The 18,004-nt window shown below is 42.9% G+C and overlaps 1 protein-coding gene across 1 annotated transcript; it reads left to right on the top strand.

Moving 5' to 3' along the window:
- The first annotated feature begins 3,592 nt into the window (after positions 1-3,592).
- gpr37l1a (G protein-coupled receptor 37 like 1a) lies at positions 3,593-11,562 on the top strand. The gene is made up of 2 exons (XM_080461468.1): positions 3,593-4,413; positions 9,324-11,562. The coding sequence occupies exons 1-2, from the start codon at positions 3,778-3,780 to the stop codon at positions 10,347-10,349; spliced, it is 1,662 nt and encodes a 553-aa protein (XP_080317594.1). The 5' UTR covers positions 3,593-3,777; the 3' UTR covers positions 10,350-11,562.
- Positions 11,563-18,004: the final 6,442 nt, after the last annotated feature.

The following is an 18,004-nucleotide window of genomic DNA, read 5'->3' as shown; positions in this document are numbered from 1 at the left end:
TTTATTCAAATTCGATTCATCACGCGAAGTAGAATACATTTATCTGGCCTGGCCTGAGAAAGCAGACCTCTGTACGTACCTTCGCTTGATGTGTCTCTCCAGCTCTGCTAGGCGGGTGACGGCTATGTCCAGGGGATTGTTGGGTCGTCGCACAACAGACCCCGGGGAAGTTTTCCTATGACCGTTCTCTCTCTGGCCTTTGTTTGGCAGAGGTGGGGAAGACAAGTGCTTGTGCTCATTAAAGATTAGATCCTCACGACGTGACTGGGGCTCAGGGCACTTCCATTGCTAACAGAGAAATCAGTGTCATGAAACATTTTTTACTGTTGCAAAATGGACTTTTTTTAGTGAACCGCATTTGAAAATAACTGAGCATGTTTCAGAGAAAATTACAAAAATATCCTGTAATACCACTTGGAACCACAAGATGGAGCAGTGAATCACTTCCTCTTCTTGCCTCAAGTCAAAAAATAAATGCAGCAGCAGTAGGTTTTGGTTGGTTTTTTTTTAACATGAAAAACAATTTGATGAACACTGAAGCTCTTGCCAATAATTGACAGCAAACTGCTGAAACAAAGAACCACGTTGACTCACTACTGCCCCCTGCTGCACAAAAGTTGCATTACCAAGATCTAATGTACTTCCAAAGATCGTAACAAACTTTGACTCCTAAAATAGATGTTTAGAGGCTTTTAAGCTGTAAAACAGATGAGGACGCCCACTTTCCAATACCTTGGCCTGCAGGCCAGCAGCAATGACTTTCTTCTCCAGAGCGTCGACCTGCTGCAGCAGAGTGATGTCCACATTCATGGCATGCTCCTCCGCACGCCAGTCATCCACCATCTCCTTGCTTAGCATCTGCTTTTCCATCATTGTCAAATCAATTGCTGTCATCAAAGAAACATCAAAAAAATTACAGTCAGCTATGATCTGCTGAAAACTTGCTTACGTCTCCAGAGGTACCACACCAGACAAGATTTGTCAATGCATGAGGATCAGATGTTGAGATGGCCCAGAAAATGTATAAAAACCTTCTTTGCTGTCTGCAGAGAGAGGAGCCACATCCTCCGTATGTTTGCGGATCTGTTTCTGCAGGACTTCCTCTCTGATGCCTCGGCTGTGCAGGGCTTGGGCCAGGCTCTGCAGGTTCTCATTGTCCGACACCGTCCACCAGCCTCGCAGCATCTCTGCAGGAACCGTTAACAAAGTACCACTGTGCACTTTTTGAAAACCAAAATGGTGAATTTGTTTGATTGTGATCACTGCATGTTTCCTCGTGGTCTCATAGCAACAGATGCCATGAGTCCAGCATGTATGATCTTACCCTCTGGGATAGGCTGAGGAGTGGAGTAGTCCTGGGTCTTCACCATGTTGACAGCAGGGAATGAGGCAGAAGTGAGGTTGTCACTTGGGGGCGCTGGTGTCTTGCTCTCGTTGTTGCTATTCTCCTCGTCTCCGTCACCCTCTGCATGCTGGGATCAATGATCCAGCAGGGGGGATGGAGACGTGCCAGAGAAGGCCAGACTAGGAGTCCCAGCAGCAGCTCTCGGTTGTTTCCACTCCTCGATCTCTTCAGAGACTGAAAAACGTGAAAATCGTGTCAGTTTGGGAACATCGAGCCGTTTCAAGAGCATCAAACAACATTTAAACAACGGTTTTTCAAAGCCAAGCTTGTGAATGTCGCAAATGCAACAATTTCTCATAACCTTAAAGTCAGGGAAACATTTGAAGCTACTACTTTCTAAAAAAAAGTGTCATATAATATCTTACTCAGGCAATTTTCTTAATACACATTACAAAAATAACTGCAACTGTTCTCATATGTTTTATTTAATGAACAACTGTCAGGAAATTTGTTTCGGACTATACAGCTTTATCTATTGTGATTATTCTTCGTGGTAATTTTGTCGGGATGTTTCTACATACTGTAATATCAACTTCCAACATGTGTTTAATGTTTAAGAGGTTTGGTCTCATCAGTGTGTCCAATGTAGAAGAATTGCAGTGAAATCTGCAAACGCTGGTAAACACTGGACCTTTGCTGAATTTACAAATATCACAGTTTCCCAGGGGTACTAATTAAGAGTTGACCGTTTTACATATTGAACATTAGCAGGAGAAAAAAAATCGGAGTTTGGAGTTCTGGTTCGTACCTTCATCACCCTCCAAGCCTTCGACCAAGATGCTGTGACAGTGTGGAGGGACCCAGTAGCGCCTCTTGTATCGGTCCTGGCCAATCATCTCCGAGCGCAGGGAGGGAGAAGAGTCAAGCATCTTCTGTTGAATTTGACTCCGTTGCTAAAGTGACAAAAAGTCCGGGACAGTAAAGAATGAATCCCTTAAAGAGTTCAACTTAAAATTAAAGGTCTGCACGGGTTCAACTTACCTTGTATTCTTTCTCAATCTCGTTCTCCAGCTCGTCAGTGCTGGCCGAATGAACACCGTCATCCTGGATAGGAGGTGTCATTACTGAGAGGCTGAGATTCACCGCGATAAACCCTGATGAAGCCACGGGCTCAAGCAAATGTCAATACTTGACTGGGTGAACGTCGTTAGAATGAAAGCGTTAGCCATCGCATTATTATCAAACCATGATCGTGTCGAAATGTCAATACTGCCAAAGAAAGTCCTGCTGTATTGGTCCAACTTTTAAACATGATTCATATCAATCTAGGTGTAATAATGTGAGGTTCAGTTACATTTTTGATGTAAAAGTGAAAAGGTTTACAGTAAATTTTACATATTATCCATTTAAAAATGTCCACAACTGGGGTGTCACACTCATTTTGGTTCAAGAGTCACATTTAAAGCCCATTTTCATCCCAAGTGGGCCACACCAGTGAATTAGTGCCACAATAACCTTTAAATTCTCTCCAAAGTTTGTCATTGACTAAATGTTTTGAAAAAGTCTATATTTTTCCCAAATCTAAACAATTGGTAGCAAAAATTACTGCAATTTCAATATAAAGCCAATTTTAATGATACAAAATGCAGTGAAATGTCAACAAAACATCTAAATCTGTTGTATTTTGCAGCCTTTTGCAATAACATGTCTGTCTTTACACTGTTAAGGACTATTTTGAAATGAACTATACAAACAATAAGTACTGACATATGTTTTTACAAAGAACATTTGTGCGTACATGTGTGAATGTGGACGTAGAGATGGCATAAACATTTGTGCAGATCTGCTTGAAATCGTATATTAGTAACCTGAAGGAGAAACATCTTCCCAACATAATGATAACGTTTCAATAAAATGTATTTATATTCATGTTTTCTTCGGATTGAATTGTAATATTGGATCTTTTAGTTCCTTACTTTCAGTTGTTTATGCTCTCAACGCTTTTGTTTACATCTGAATTCCTGCAAAACAAATCTTTAGACGTTGTTTGTTTTGAGCTCAGCATCAAATATGTTCATGTCCTAATTTCAAAAAAATTAACATGAGTTTATTGTAGGGATCCAACCTCGACCGGAAAAGCAGGCTTTTATTTTATTGAGGGTCGTTTCCGTCCTTATTTTGAAGTGAAACGAGCGGATCCTCCGCGTCGTGTTGAGTCTGACTTGATGATGGTGAGAACAAGTGCTGGATGGAGCTGAACCGTCCAAACTTCTGCATCAGGACCCGAGAGAAGACGCTCAGTACCGGGGGGAGGGAGAAGACGCTCAGCCTGCCTGCTTCAGGACACTTTTCATTCCGGGAAAAAACTTTATGTCGCAGCACATGTCTGTAAGAGAGACGGATATCACGGCCCCGTTACATTTAGGTAAAAAATGAGCCCGCTTTGGTGTCTTTTGCTCGTGTTTCTGCGCCCCGCGGAGCTCCGCCACGTCCACGCTGCCGCTCGGAGGTCTGAGTCCGCCCTGGAGGTTCACCCGCCGGGGGATGCTGGGTCGGACTTCTCCCCGGAGGGGACCTCTCTGGACCGGGTGGAAAGCTCCGTGAAGCGGGTGGCCCGAGGGGCCAAAGATGGGGGTCCCAGGAAGAGAGACCCCGCGAACAGTTTGGGACACCCGCGGAGGTACGAGGACCCGAGCGGCTACTTCACCACCCCGCGGTCCGCCCGCCTCACCCCGGCGGCGGGGGCGCCGGGGAACAACGCCTCGTCCGGCCGCGGGACGGGGCTCCTCACGCCGCTGTTCCCGGTCACCGACGGCTCCTACTGGGCGTACGCGGTCATGCTGCTCGCGCTGGTGCTGTTCGCGGCGGGCATCGTGGGGAACCTCGCGCTCATGTGCATCGTGTGGCACAACTTCTACCTGAAGAGCGCGTGGAACAGCATCCTGGCGGGACTCGCCTTCTGGGACTTCCTCGTGCTCTTCTTCTGCCTGCCGGTGGTCGTGTTCCACGAGCTCACCATGAAGCGGTTGCTAGGCGACCTGTCCTGTCGGCTCGTGCCCTACCTGGAGGTGAGGAGTGTGTCCACACGGTTCATCACCTGTCACTTTGTTTGTTGGTCTCTTTTCTCTCTGCTCGTCTATTTCTACTCTGTCTGTCTGTCTGTCTGTCTGTCTGTCTGTCTGTCTGTCTGTCTGTCTGTTTGTTTGTTTATCTTTTTCTCAACCTTTTCTGTTTGTTTTTCACTGTTTATCTATTTGGTCTATTTTGTCTGTTTTTTTGAGTTTGTGTGTTTCAACATTTTGTTTGTCTGCTTTCACTATTTATCGGTTTTCACAGTTTATTTCTCTATATTCACACTTTTCACCATTTGTATCTCACTGTTTATCTACCTTGCTTATTTTAAATGTTTGTTTGTGTTGATGTTGTTATTTTGCATTCACAGTTTATTTGTTCAATTTCACCATTCACTTGCCTGTTATTACAGGTTATTTATCTGCATTCAGTTTATTTGTCCGTTTTCACATTTTGTTTTATTTGTCTGCTTTCGTGGTGTATTTTACTCTTTATTCTTACTGCCTATTTGTCAGTTTTCATCCTTTATTTTTCTCCCTTAATAGTTTTCACCATTAATTTGTCTTTTTTTTTTTTTACTTTTCATTTTCTATATTTGTCCATTTAAAGAGTAAATCTAATCAATCAATTCTATGTTGCATCTTTCAGACAATATCATATAAACTTTATCACCTTGAGTTTACCACTTTTATTTTTACTCCATCTGAAATCAAAGTAAGACGGTGAAACATCTTAAAATGTTGTGTTGGGAGTGGATATTATTTGATATTTGCCATTATCCATAATAGTGTGTGTGGTGTGTTGATTGAGAAGTACTCCTCCTGTACAAGCTTTAATTCAAAGTTTTCCTCAGTTGGAAACTTTCACCATTGAAGTTTCCATCTTTTTGATTATTGGGAAAAGGGGTGAAATGTAGGTTAACCAGTAGGAGTGAGTGGAGAAAATGATGACTATAACAAACGTAAGCACAATGGAAATACAATATTAATGACTTGGCTGTTTGAGGCTGGACGTTTATTTTGGTTTTTAAATAACGGTTTGATATCTGTGTAATTGATGAATAGAAAAACTAAAAAGTGTAAAACATATATTTAAAAATTTTCAATTAATGTTAATTGAAATTTTCTTCTCTCCCCTTTCTGAATTGGAATAATAACAAGTCGTCTCTGGAGTGAAAACGATCCCATAACAACCCCTCGAGACAAGTTAACCTGGGACGGTCCAATAGAGTGAAATTCCAGCGTTTAATATGAGCTTCAGCTTTTGTTATTAGTGTTGGAAAACTGGAAAATGCATCTAATTATCACCTCTGAAGGTCCAAAGTTATGATGGTGGAGCAGCTACTTCAATGAATGCTTTTTTTCCCGACTATATTTTTCAAAAATAATTCAGTCGACTACTTTTAAAGGTTTAACTGAGCAAAATACTGATTAAATCTTTCTAAATCGTCCATCTGATTACAGGCGTGATGAGAATCATGTTTAAACAAACGCCAGTGCTGCTTTGACACCCGCTGTTTGACTCATTGTGATTTCTATTTCCATGAAGACGGACCTCCGGCCCCGTGATGAATGGCCCGTTTTGTGTCTTTGTTCCTCTTCGGTTTCAGCCGTCTTCACTCTGGACAAGCGTGCTGTTATTGGCCGTTTGGCCTCTTCAGCTGTCCATAATGAACCGTCCAACATGAAGCCGCTCTTCTTCCTCACACCGCAGACACAAACTGTGAAACAACCAAACACAGAGATGTGTTGTTCACAGCTGCTGAGAAGCAGATTCAAATAAAATGTCAGTGATGAAAGGAGGTTTATTTGGAGCATTAGCGCCTGTGGTGGCTCTAAGATAAATGTGACTTTTCAATTTTATTTCCTGTTGAATGAGACAAACCAAATAAATATTTCAAGATATAAGAATAACAATGAGCGAGATGGAACAGTTTAACCGTTTACTATAACTAAGTTATAATCCAAAAGTTTTTGCACAAGACTAATATGTGAGATTCTATGAAAGTCTTTTCATTAACATGAGAAATTAAACTATTTAGGAAAACAATTCAGTTGATGAAAATGTCAGAACTATATTTAGAAATCTATTTTTGTGACTTTATGTTGTCCAGATGGATGCTGTAAAATGTCTCAGCGGACAAAAGAAACTGCAAACATATAAGATTTGAGTCTGTTACTAGAAAACATTTCTAATCATTTTGTTTGGAATGAATAAAAACGGTGAATTACTGACTAAGCCCTTTTAATATATTAATCAAGCAAACAACATGACTTTTCCACTGAAGGCCTTCATGTTGGTAGAATTGGAGCTGATGGTTATATATTACAGCTTAATATATATATAATGAACATTATTGACATAACAGGTTAAATTAGTACAATAATTTTAGTGCAAAAAAAACTAAAGAGGTTTAGTAATTCAATGCATTTCTTAAACTCTCCACGCTGTTTTTTATTTGTTTTTTTGTTGTTTTTTTTACTTTGGAAGGTCATCTCGTGGCCCAGATCGAACCCTCTAATGGAGAAAATGGTTCAAAATCACTTGTTTACATTTACACACAGTTGATTTTTAAGAGTTAATTTCACATGCAGCTGAGCTGTGCTGTTACAAAAAAAAAGAAAAGAAAAGAAAATGTAGCAACTTTTTACTCTTTAATCATTTATCCCATGTCTTTTTTATTATTATTTTAATTTTTTTAACCTCCAGACTCACACAGGCGACTTAACAGTCACAGAAAGCAGGAGGAAATACTGTCGGTGGTTTAAACTCTTCTGGTATTTGTCAGATTTGTAAAACTGAAATCTCCTCAACAACAATGTCCTGTTAGTTTTCTCATGTGTGTTTTCTTAGTGTTATTCACCTTCCCATGTCATTTATTGACATTGAGCCTCTGTTTTGTTGTTTTATGTCACTTTGGCCATTGTGTCTCTCTTGTTGTACCTTTTTTAATCTACATTTTAAATCCAGAATGAAAGACGGCTTGAGCCAAACAATCCGCTTGGTCACGTCTCATCTCTAATCTTGATAAGAACTTTCCGAAAGTTGACTGACTTTTCATCCTGTCCGTAGGATTGTGTGAAAAGCCGAGTTAAATATCTGGATGTGGGTCGACCCTCACTGACTAACGAGTCCAAAGCTCTCGCTTGAGAGTTTTAAATCAGATTTCCTGCGTTTTCCCAGCCGGCAGCCTGATGAGCCCTCGTTTTCTGGCGCTGAGCGGCTCGTTGTGCCGACACAGCTTCACATCACTGAAGTGGACTTTTACTAATTTGTAATAACAGCTTGCACAGGAGATCTTTAAGGGGGTTGGACTGCTGGCCTCCTCTTTTCTTTGTTGCTCCACCTATTTTAATGCTATTGAACGCAAGAATGAACGAATTTCCAGCTAATTGCCTCACTTTTTTTTTTTTTTTTTTTTTTAAAGACTCTCCTCTGGAGGGGTGTTTAATGGAGGTCACACTGCCAGCTGCCCCTCTGCTCTTGTTAGTTTAACTATTTTCATGCTAATTAAAGCTCAGTGTTAATTATCTGGAGTTGTGTCTTAACTGTTTGAGGTCATTAAGCGATCACAGAGGGAGGACAAGTTTGTCATGATAGTCGTGCTTCTGGCCAAAACCCAGCGACTTTAAGTGTCTCCACGCCACAATAAGTGTCCCCCGGTCTGCAGACTGAGAGTCGTGTCGGAGCATAATGGCTCCCTGCTCCCTGTCACTCTTTTTATTCCTCCGTTTCTCTGCTCGGAATGTTAATGAGCGGCAGATCTTGAGTTTTTTCGTTGTCGGGAGTTTAATATGACCAAGCAGAATAAATCCTCATGATTGTTGTGGAAGTAACTGGACTACATTTTCTCAGATTAAACTGCCTGAAATCAGAGCAACATCTGTGAAACAAAGGATATAGTCGGTCACTATTCGCACTTCAATGTCACATTCTCATCTTTTTGCTAAACAAACTGTTGTGTCCTGAACATTGAGCACTTAGCAATGTCTGTCCTGCATCAAGTTACATTAAAGTTTTAGTGCTGAGCTGTTGATTAATCGATTGTTTGCACTATTAGAAGGTTTACATGCTAAATGGATTCGAGTTGGAGTGTTTGATGTCTCTGTATATAACCTGCAATCATCAGACCTGTTATACTGAAGCGGCTGTGGCTCAGCCAGTGGAGACGTTTTGACATCTCCAATGTGAAGGAATGAATTTGAAGGCGGACTGAGACTGCCAAAATAAAACACACTACATAAGTGAAGTGCTTAGGGTTCTTATTTTATAATACCATTCAAATCCACCCATTCATGCTTCATTCAGTTGCTGGAGTCAATCCCAGATAACAATGGGTGAAGGCGGCGGGCACCCTGCACATGTCGCCGGTCCATCACAGAGGAAACACACAGTGACAGACAACCACACACACTCACATTCACACTCGCAATTTACGGTCAGCAATTAACCTCGTGTGCACATTTCTGGACTGTGAGGAAAATAAACTGTAGACATGAAATGTAAGGAATCTACAGTCGTGAACAGCTTCAGTGAAAAATCGTCTGTAATCGATGGAAAATAAAGGATTTTAATGTGACCATGTTTACAGTAACTTACCACCATGTAGTGGTTAGTAACTTATTGTAAAATCTTCAGCTTTAGGCCTTTATACAGTGTAGAAATGTAACCTGATTACAAGTTTAGGGCCTGACATTGGAGCCCACGTTAAGGTTCACTGTGGGTTTGATGGATGAAAGTGTCACGGTGGAGCAGTGGTGTGCAGCACGGGGGTAACAATGTCTCCGCAGTGTGACTGATGGCTTCTTCTAAAAGAGATTTCCAGGTGCTTTATGTCTTCTCTCTCTCTCTCTCTCTCTCTCTCTCTCTCTCTCTCTCTCTCTCTCTCTCTCTCTCTCTCTGTCAGGTGACCTCTCTGGGCATCGCCACTTTCAGCCTCTGTGCTCTGAGTATCGATCGTTTCCACGCCGCCACCGGCCCCGGGCCCCATCAGACTCCAAAGGTGGAGCCCTGCCAGTCCATCCTGTCCAAGCTGTCGGTCATCTGGTTGGGCTCCATGGTGCTGGCCGCCCCCGAGCTGCTGCTGTGGCAGCTCCTCCAGGAGACCGTCAGCCTGCCCGCCCTCCCCACCGACCTGCAGCAGAGCCAGGCCGCCGGCTCGCTGATGGCGGCGTTCAGAACCCGGGCCGACGCCTTCAAGGTGGACATTTGTGTGCGCGAGCCGTCTGCGGAGCTGCCGGAGGGCGTCTACTCCCTGGTGCTGACCTACCACGAGGCCCGCATGTGGTGGGTCTTCGGGTGCTACCTGTGTCTGCCGCTGCTCTTCACCCTGGCGTGCGACCTGGTGACGAGGCAGGTGTTGGCCCAGCGCCTCCCACAGAAGCCCGGCTCCGACAAGGTGACGGGAAGGTGCTCGTCCTCGTCGTCCTCGTCCTCGACAACGACGACGAAGAAGAAGCCGCACGTGAGGGAGCAGAGGCTGCGCACCACGGTGATGGCTCTCACCGTCCTGTACATCGCCTGCAACCTGCCGGAGAGCATCACTAACATCGTCCTGGCGTACGTCTCCGCCCCGGCGTTGGCCGCGCTCCCCGCCCTGGCTCTGCCGGCGCTCGGCCTGACTGGACAGTTCCTGCTGTTCCTGCGTTGCTCGGCGACGCCGGTGTTGCTGCTGTGCCTGTGTCGCTCGCTGGGACAGGCCTTCATGGACTGCTGCTGCTGCTGCTGTGAGGAGTGCCTACCTGACGGCAACTCCTCGTCCTCCTCCGCCTCCACCGGGGCCACCTCCACCCTGTCCTCGCCCACGTCGCTCTCGCCGTCCTCCCTGTCGCCCTCCGGCAAGGAGGAGACGGTGAAGAGCGTGTTGCCCCCGGAGACGGCAGTCCAGGGCGGAGTGAAGGACTCATCAGCAGCCATCGGGACGCCCTGCTGATTCCCACGGCGGCAGAGTGACTTTAAAGGATCGTTTCAGTTTCTCGAGGCTTCGTTCTTCTTCTGGTAATCGTGTCAAACAATCCCTGATATGTGTGTTTCTAAATTCTTATTCTGGGAGCACTGACTAACGGCCGTCACAATGCAAAACCCACAAGACAAATAGAAAGATGCTGGGCAAATAGACCAAAACACAAAGGGCTTTTTTTCGTGTAATAACAAAACATTTCAAATCTGTTCCACGCAGGGGTAAACAAATGGGCATTTTAAAAGGGTTCACTTGCTTTTTCTTTGTCACTGTATAAATAAAACCTAGATCAAACCTTTTAGACAGAATCAGTCGTCTACAAGGTTGTTTATACTTAACTTTCATAAATCATTGGTTTTAGTGATTTTTTATTATTTGTTCGATGAGATGTAACCACACACACACACACACACACACACACACACACACACACACACACACACACACACACACACACACACACACACACACACGCACACACAATAGTGTGGGCAAAATTATCTGAATAAGTTCAGTTTTGATCATTTCTAGTAGTCCATTGAGTTCAGTTAGTTCGATATGAATCCCTGTAGAGGGAGAGTTAGATCATGACAAACATAATAGACTTTATCTTTTTAAAGGCAGTTTAGTTGGCCTTATTTCATTTTTGAAGGACTTTGTGTTTTTTTTTTTTTTTCTTTCTTATGGTAAAATGTTGTAGTTATTCAGAATTGTCTAATACTTCAGGGTCTTTGTGCTACATATTCTAGGTACTGTATGAACGAGGAACTCTGGATAGTTTCACCAGGAGATTCTTCAGCAGTCAGATGTTTGTGTGATTTTGTTGTTTCCACTCATGCACAGCTCTACACGTGGATTCATCAACCTTTAATCCCACGTTTACGTCTCACACACACACATGAGACAGAGGAGCGTCGGTGGGAAGACGTCAAACTAAAGTAATGTGAAAATGAATTTAGAATGTGTTTTTTTTTTACATGTTTTATTAATTTTTGTTCAATATAATGTAAATTTCTTCAAATGTTAGTTTTTTTCCCCCTCTTATATGTAAGTATTTCTTTTTTCATGTGTGATATGCAAACAGCAGAGCTGATGAAGGTTTTCTGTTGTTATTCTGCTTTTTAGTACTTTGATACATAGAGTGATGCTGTGTATTATTCCTCATAAATCACACAATAAATTCAGTAAAAATCAAAGATTTGATCAAATTCATCTTCCAAAGCTCCAGTGATTTACTCCTAAACGTTTGAGGTTAACGTTCCAGAAGCAATGAAAAAATAGTTTAATCTGCCTCAGTCACATCCTCACCATGTCACTACACGTAGTACTCTGATATTTTGTCGCTCCTGCATTCTGCACATGAGATTTATCAACATTAAGGCAGATTAATAAAGCTTAGGTGTCTGTTGACCTCAAACACTTATTTAAAAAATTCACCCACAAATGAATAATCTATTTTTAGATCATGCATTCATGGGTTGCAATGTTCAGATTCTTTCATTGTCTGAACTCTGGATCGTGGAAAAATCCTACATGTGGGAAGAAAATCAGCACAGTCCTATAATTTACACGCAAACTCCATATAAAATGGCCAGTCGGTGTCAAACATATTTTTGGTTTTAAGATTGATTCTTGTGTTTAGATTCTGCACGTTTACATTCCATACTACTTCTACATAGATATTTTTTTTCTTCTATTTTAAGCGTAATTATGTATTATGCTATACACTGAACTACTTCTTCAACCTATTATCACAAGTTACTCCAGTCAGATCCTGAGATGGAAAATTTGACTCTTAAAACAGAAGCAATGTTGTGAAACGTGAAAATAATTAAGAATAGTCTGCATCTTCCTGTCAAGTCAATAATCATTTCAAATAATCAGATTCTAGGTTCCCTTCCCTGATCATTTTGTTACCGGAGCTAAATGTACCGTTAACGGCACTGTGACCTTCAGTCATACATTATTCATATTAGCCAGGGTTGGAGTTAAAGCAGAATTAAGGAGGGACTCCTCCTCCAGTAAACAGGAGTCTGATGAAATAATAACAGAGCAGCTCTGGATAATGTTCACACTAATAGTGGGCTCAGTGAGCAGAACATAGAGCTGCTTCATGTTGAAACTTATGCCTCTTAACGCCAATATTATAATCACTTACTAACTGTTCACGACCAAAAGTTAGTGTAGAAAACAGTTACAACTTTAATTTTCACTTTTGAGAAAACGAGTTTGTTGATCTATTAAAAAAAGAAAAGAAAAAGTGTTCTAGTTATATAGATGAGGAAGTGTTTTAGCACTCAAGTCACAGAATCAGCCTAAAACCTGAAATATTAACGCAAAAAATGCAAGAAAATAATACATTAGAATACGTAGACTTGTGTTTCCCTAGTTTTGAACACTTTGTTTACACTGTTCGGTGTTAAGTTCATTGGTAGAGGGAGAGCAGTCGCTCTGATCTTCAGTGGAAGGAATGCCACTCGCTCAGCTGAGCTCCCAACACCCACAGAAGGAGAGAAGCTCTTCATGGCTCGACTGTGACGCTCCTTTTTGTCATCACTCAATTATTGAAGGTCACAGCTTCACAATAACAGTCGGCCTTTGAGTTTCTGCAGACATAATGAACACAGTCGCTCTGTGACCAGTTGCTCGGGAGAACAGGCAAGAATTTCTCACTCCGACAACAATTTTCTTTCTCAGATTTCCCCCCCCCCCCCCCCCGTCCCTCTTTCTTTTTTTCTTTTTTTTTTCCATGTGTTGACCTAAAAATTTGTCATGCGTTTATCCTCCATTGGAAAGTGTCTGCAGTATTGTAAGGTACTCTGGAGGGCGGCCAGCAAATCAACTTGTTTGCTTAGAATTGTAAAACACAGAAAGTTTTCTCCAGCACCACCTGAAGGTACTTGAGCCTGGCACACTCGCGCCCGCCTGGCCTGGTTCCTGATTGAGTTTCTTACAACTACGTTTCATTCACAATCAGCCAAAAGTGGCTGCTCTGTGATCCCGGAGCTGGTCCATTCAAACCCGGTCCCCAAACGGTTTTGGGACGAAGTGAGTAAAGTGAAAATAAAATGATTTTCAATTTCAAGGAACTCCCAGTAAAATCTTTCCAAGTTGCTGACAGAAAGACACATTTGATTATTTAGTGTATAGTATCATGGTAAAGACTTCGTGAATCCTCCCATCCACCGTGAACGATATAAAACAATATGCATGAATGGATGAGGCCTGAAGGTCAAAGGTGTTTTGTGACGTTAGTCCATCAGGCATTAGGAGGAGGAATAATTCTCAACAGCGAACCACTGCATGGACTGATGGACACATCCAGAAACCAAAGTACGCTATCAATCCAAGGAGGGCGTTCCTCAAAGTTCTCCGCATTTGACCCATTTTATTTTCAGGAGGAGCTCGTGGCTCTCCAGGACCCACAGTGGGGATTCGAACTAATGAACCTCAACATCTCGAGTCGGCTTCTCCAAAGCTCCAGAGAGGGAAGTGTCAGAGTGTTTAGCGCTGAGGCAGCATTAACCAGTGAAATGGTTCTTTTGCTCTCGAAAAGGTTCCCAGTTTTACCCATGAATCCATTTTCTGTAAACGTTAATTTCAATATCAACTATTAGCCCCTAATCCATGTAAACGAAAATACGTAAGGAAAAAACAACAACAACAACAACAACAACAACAACAACAACAACAACAACAACAAAGCAGGCTGCTGCAGATAAAAAGTACAAACTCCGTACAGAAACAGCCCCAACTCCAGGACACATTCTCCATTTTGGGAGAGTTTTCACTCTGTCTTTTCCAAATATTTAAATTGACTGCACATTGTCCCTTCAGCAGCTTTTCCAAAAAATGTTCCACCTCTTAGCTTCCTATTCCCAAAATATCTTACTGTTAACATTCGTTCACTTATTGTTTGTGTTCATGTTCCAACTCATTTGATGATGAGGTTGTAATGTGACACGCTGCATCAACCAATATTCAAATGTCTGTGGGCGTTTTGCTCTGAGATGAAGACGAGACAATCCGTCTGTGCAACGTGCAAACAACATGTCCGATGAATACACAATTCACAATGTTCATAGTGCGAGGACTGAGTGCTGTGATCGGGCTGAGGACACCTGGAGTCTCCTCACAGATGGAAACATCCTCTGAGTTTCACTTGTCGGACGGCTGCTGTAAGTTGAGTCTCGGCTCCTTTGAGCTGAAATATTTGTCCTCCCACGTCGCAGTGCCCGGGCAAAGGGAAGGAGGAGGGAAAGCCTCAATAAGGCCCGCTTTGTTCAGGGACCTCTCCCCCCCCCCCCCTTCCCTTCCCCTCCCTTCCCTGGCTCAGAGAGACGCTTGAACAAAGCTGCATATCAATCGCCATCCACTGAGGGAGTTGCTAAGCTACACAACTCCCACCACCTCCCACCAGCTGCCCAGTCACACAGGGAAGAAGAGGAGGAGGAGGAAGGAGAAGAAGAAAGAGGGGCTGAGAGGCAGGGGAGAAGAGAAACAAAAAAAGCAAAAAAAAAAGAAAAACCCGGCCTGCAATCCACCCAGATAAGCCAAAGCCCAAACTCCTCTCTTCCTGTTGCCTTGACAGCCACTGCGACTCAGCAGCACGGTGGCCTCAAGTCAGCAATACGGCCAGAAACCAACATGGTGTTCAGGCTGGAGCCGACTGAAGCTGCTGTGTGGACCTGCTGGGTAAAGCCGGGCTCATATGAAGTCATTCAAACTGTCTGTGTCACTAATTGGAGAATTAACATGTCACTTAAGTGCTTGTAAAGTAAAAAAATATATTTTTAATGCCAAGACCATAGTTTCATTTGGGTCAACCAGTTTGTTGATGTGAAGCATTCTATTAACAAAAGTGATGCGTGACGTTATGTTTTATTTGTATTATTAAAATAATCCTACTAAAATCAGAATAATGCCCCTGCTGCTCTAAAGACAAGACGAGACGAGACGAGACGAGACGAGACGAGACGAGACGATACGATACGATACGATACGATACGATACGATACGATACGAAACGAGACGAGACGAGACGAGACGAGACGAGACCATGCCATGCCATCCCATGCCATCCCATGCCATCCCATGCCATCCCATCCCATACCACACCATACGACGAGACGAGACGAGACGAGACAAGATAGGATTCTTTTTTTATTATTATCATTATTAAAGCAGCAGCTTTGACAACATGGGTTTGGTCCTTTTCTGTATCTGTCCAGGCTCTCCTCTGTGGGCTGTGACGCTAGTTTTTTTTTATACTTTCTCGTCCTGTTTTCAGACCCAGCAGGTTCAGGAAGTAACAGAGAGAGAGAGAGAGAGTGAGAGAGAGAGAGAGAGAGAGAGAGAGAGAGAGTCGTACACACTCACTCACATGGGCAATTTAGAGTCACACTAATTAATCTCAGATGCATGTTTCCCAACTGTGAGTGGAAACCATAGAGCCTGGACACACACACACACACACACACACACACACACACACACACACACACACACACACACACACACACACACACACACACACACACACACACACACACACACACACACACACACATGGATGGATGGATGGATGGATGGATGGACGGACGGATGGATGGATGGATGGATACAGGACTCTACTGTATGTGACAGCTTGTATCCTGTCACACAGAATATGAATACATTTGTCCTCCGTTGTCATTTTCTTCGTCCTCATCATGTGTCCCAGAGACGGTTCGGTTCAATTCTGGACTCTGACTGAATGAAGAGTTCCCCATCCGGACGTTGGGTCCCGGATACGTCTGTGTCCTCTGTCAGCAGGACATCAGAAGAAGTCAGCCTCTTCTGTTCAGTGAGAGACGGCGGGTTGTGGAAGTTGACCATAAGGCCGCGGGGGATGCCAGCCTGGGGCCACTTCCTTATTGAGCCCCCTTTAAGAGGACATGGGAAACACCAGTGAGACCCACAAATGAACTCTGGGGGTTCCTTTTCAGCCCTGAGCAAACAGAGCTTTCATTAGCCTGGCAACACTCAGGCAGGGAAAGGCCAGAACTGAAAAGCAAGTTTTAAAGGACAACATCAAACAGAAGGTCCCTCTCAAAGCAAATGTCTTAAGTAGTGGTAGTAATACCACAACATCGGGTTTAATCCGATTGTAATGAGCACGTTGGCGTTTCTCAGGGTTTATTCTGGCTTCATCCCTCAAGTCAAAGACCCGCTCCTCAGGTGAAGTGTGACCAAATTGTCCTGTGGAAAGCCTATCCACCTGGCATCATTACAAGTGACAATAGTTGAAGAACTTTTGAAAAATAAGCACTTTTACTTTTGTTTGTTTGCACACCAAAGCCATTTATCATACAAATTGGCTGCTGTCAAAAAAAAAAATAATTCCTATTAATAATCACAAAAAGGGAATAAACATTTCATATCATAAAGTTTATCGTCAGTACTTCGAGAATCAGTTGCAATTGTTCCTTTCGCCACATGAGAGCGGCGTTGCTCCACACCAGTTAAAGATGCTCAGGAATGGACGATATGAGCTGCTGCTGTTTGTCAGTCAAGAGGCAGGTGCAACAAAACCCCGTGACAAACTCCTATAGCATGAACTTTTATTTTAGAAGGTAAGAAATATTGTATATCACTAGTAGAGAGCTTTAATAATGCAGATTTAGGTATGTTACCTGAAGGTGACTGTGTGAAGATCGTATGAAAACACAAAGGTTTTCAATCATACAATTCAATTTCTTATTAAAATACAAACAAGAGATACGTTACTTTTTTTACTCTTTTTTTCCCCCGACAAAACAAAAAACAGAAATGGTTTGTCAGTCAATTAAACGTTTTATCTCTATAAGCTGCTGCTCCAGACGGACTCTTAAGAAGCCGCTGGATATTAAAAAGACGGACATCACATTTCAGACACTTGGATTGTGTTTTCCTTTTGCATCCTGGTGTTTTGATGACAATCCAGTGGACCGTAGCGTCGAGGAGTTCATCAGGGACTGGGATTGGTGCAGCAGTTCCTCTCCTCCTCCTGTCTTTGCATCCACCCACTGGACGTTCTGTGACATTATAAAGCTTCATCTTTCCTGGTCTTGCTGTTGTCTTTGCAATCTCTCTTCTCCATTATCACTCTTGTCCTCACCGTTCTCACTGCCTGCTGGAATGACCCTATATGATCTGTTAATTTAAAAAAAAAATTTTAAAGTAGAAAACTAACTCCAACCTTACCTTTTTGCCGTCACAGTGTCAAACGCTGCTTTGCCTCCTGAAATGTCCAAACCTCCAACAAAACCCTGGAGACAATTCAAACCCATATTCTCTTGGATATAAAAATATCCTGCAATGTTTTGAAAAGACATGAAGCCTAAGCAAAAATCAACAGAGGCAATGTCAAGACCGGAAATGTAGTTTGTTGTGGCATCTTAATCTGATCAGGATTATAAACTGAAAACTTCTAAAGACAGATGTGTTTAATGAATGCAGGGCGGCTCCCGTGTGACAGCGCTGAGGGAATTATTTCACATGAGCAAATTAAAAAGGCCTTCCCCCAGATACGAGTGTCAGAGTGTGTTTTACTGCACATTGTGAATATTTTTACCTGTTAACTCGGAGCCTTCACAGAGACGCTACAG

This window comes from Lipophrys pholis, assembly GCF_963383615.2.
Source record: "Lipophrys pholis genome assembly, chromosome: 4".
Taxonomy (NCBI): Eukaryota; Metazoa; Chordata; class Actinopteri; order Blenniiformes; family Blenniidae; genus Lipophrys; species Lipophrys pholis.
This window is presented reverse-complemented; position numbering and strand designations above follow the sequence as displayed.

Coding starts and splice junctions, on each gene's coding strand:
- gpr37l1a (XM_080461468.1), top strand. CDS start 3,778: ATGAGCCCGCTTTGGTGTCTTTTGCTCGTGTTTCTGCGCCCCGCGGAG. Junction 4,414..9,323: donor GGCTCGTGCCCTACCTGGAG/GTGAGGAGTGTG, acceptor TCTCTCTGTCAG/GTGACCTCTCTGGGCATCGC.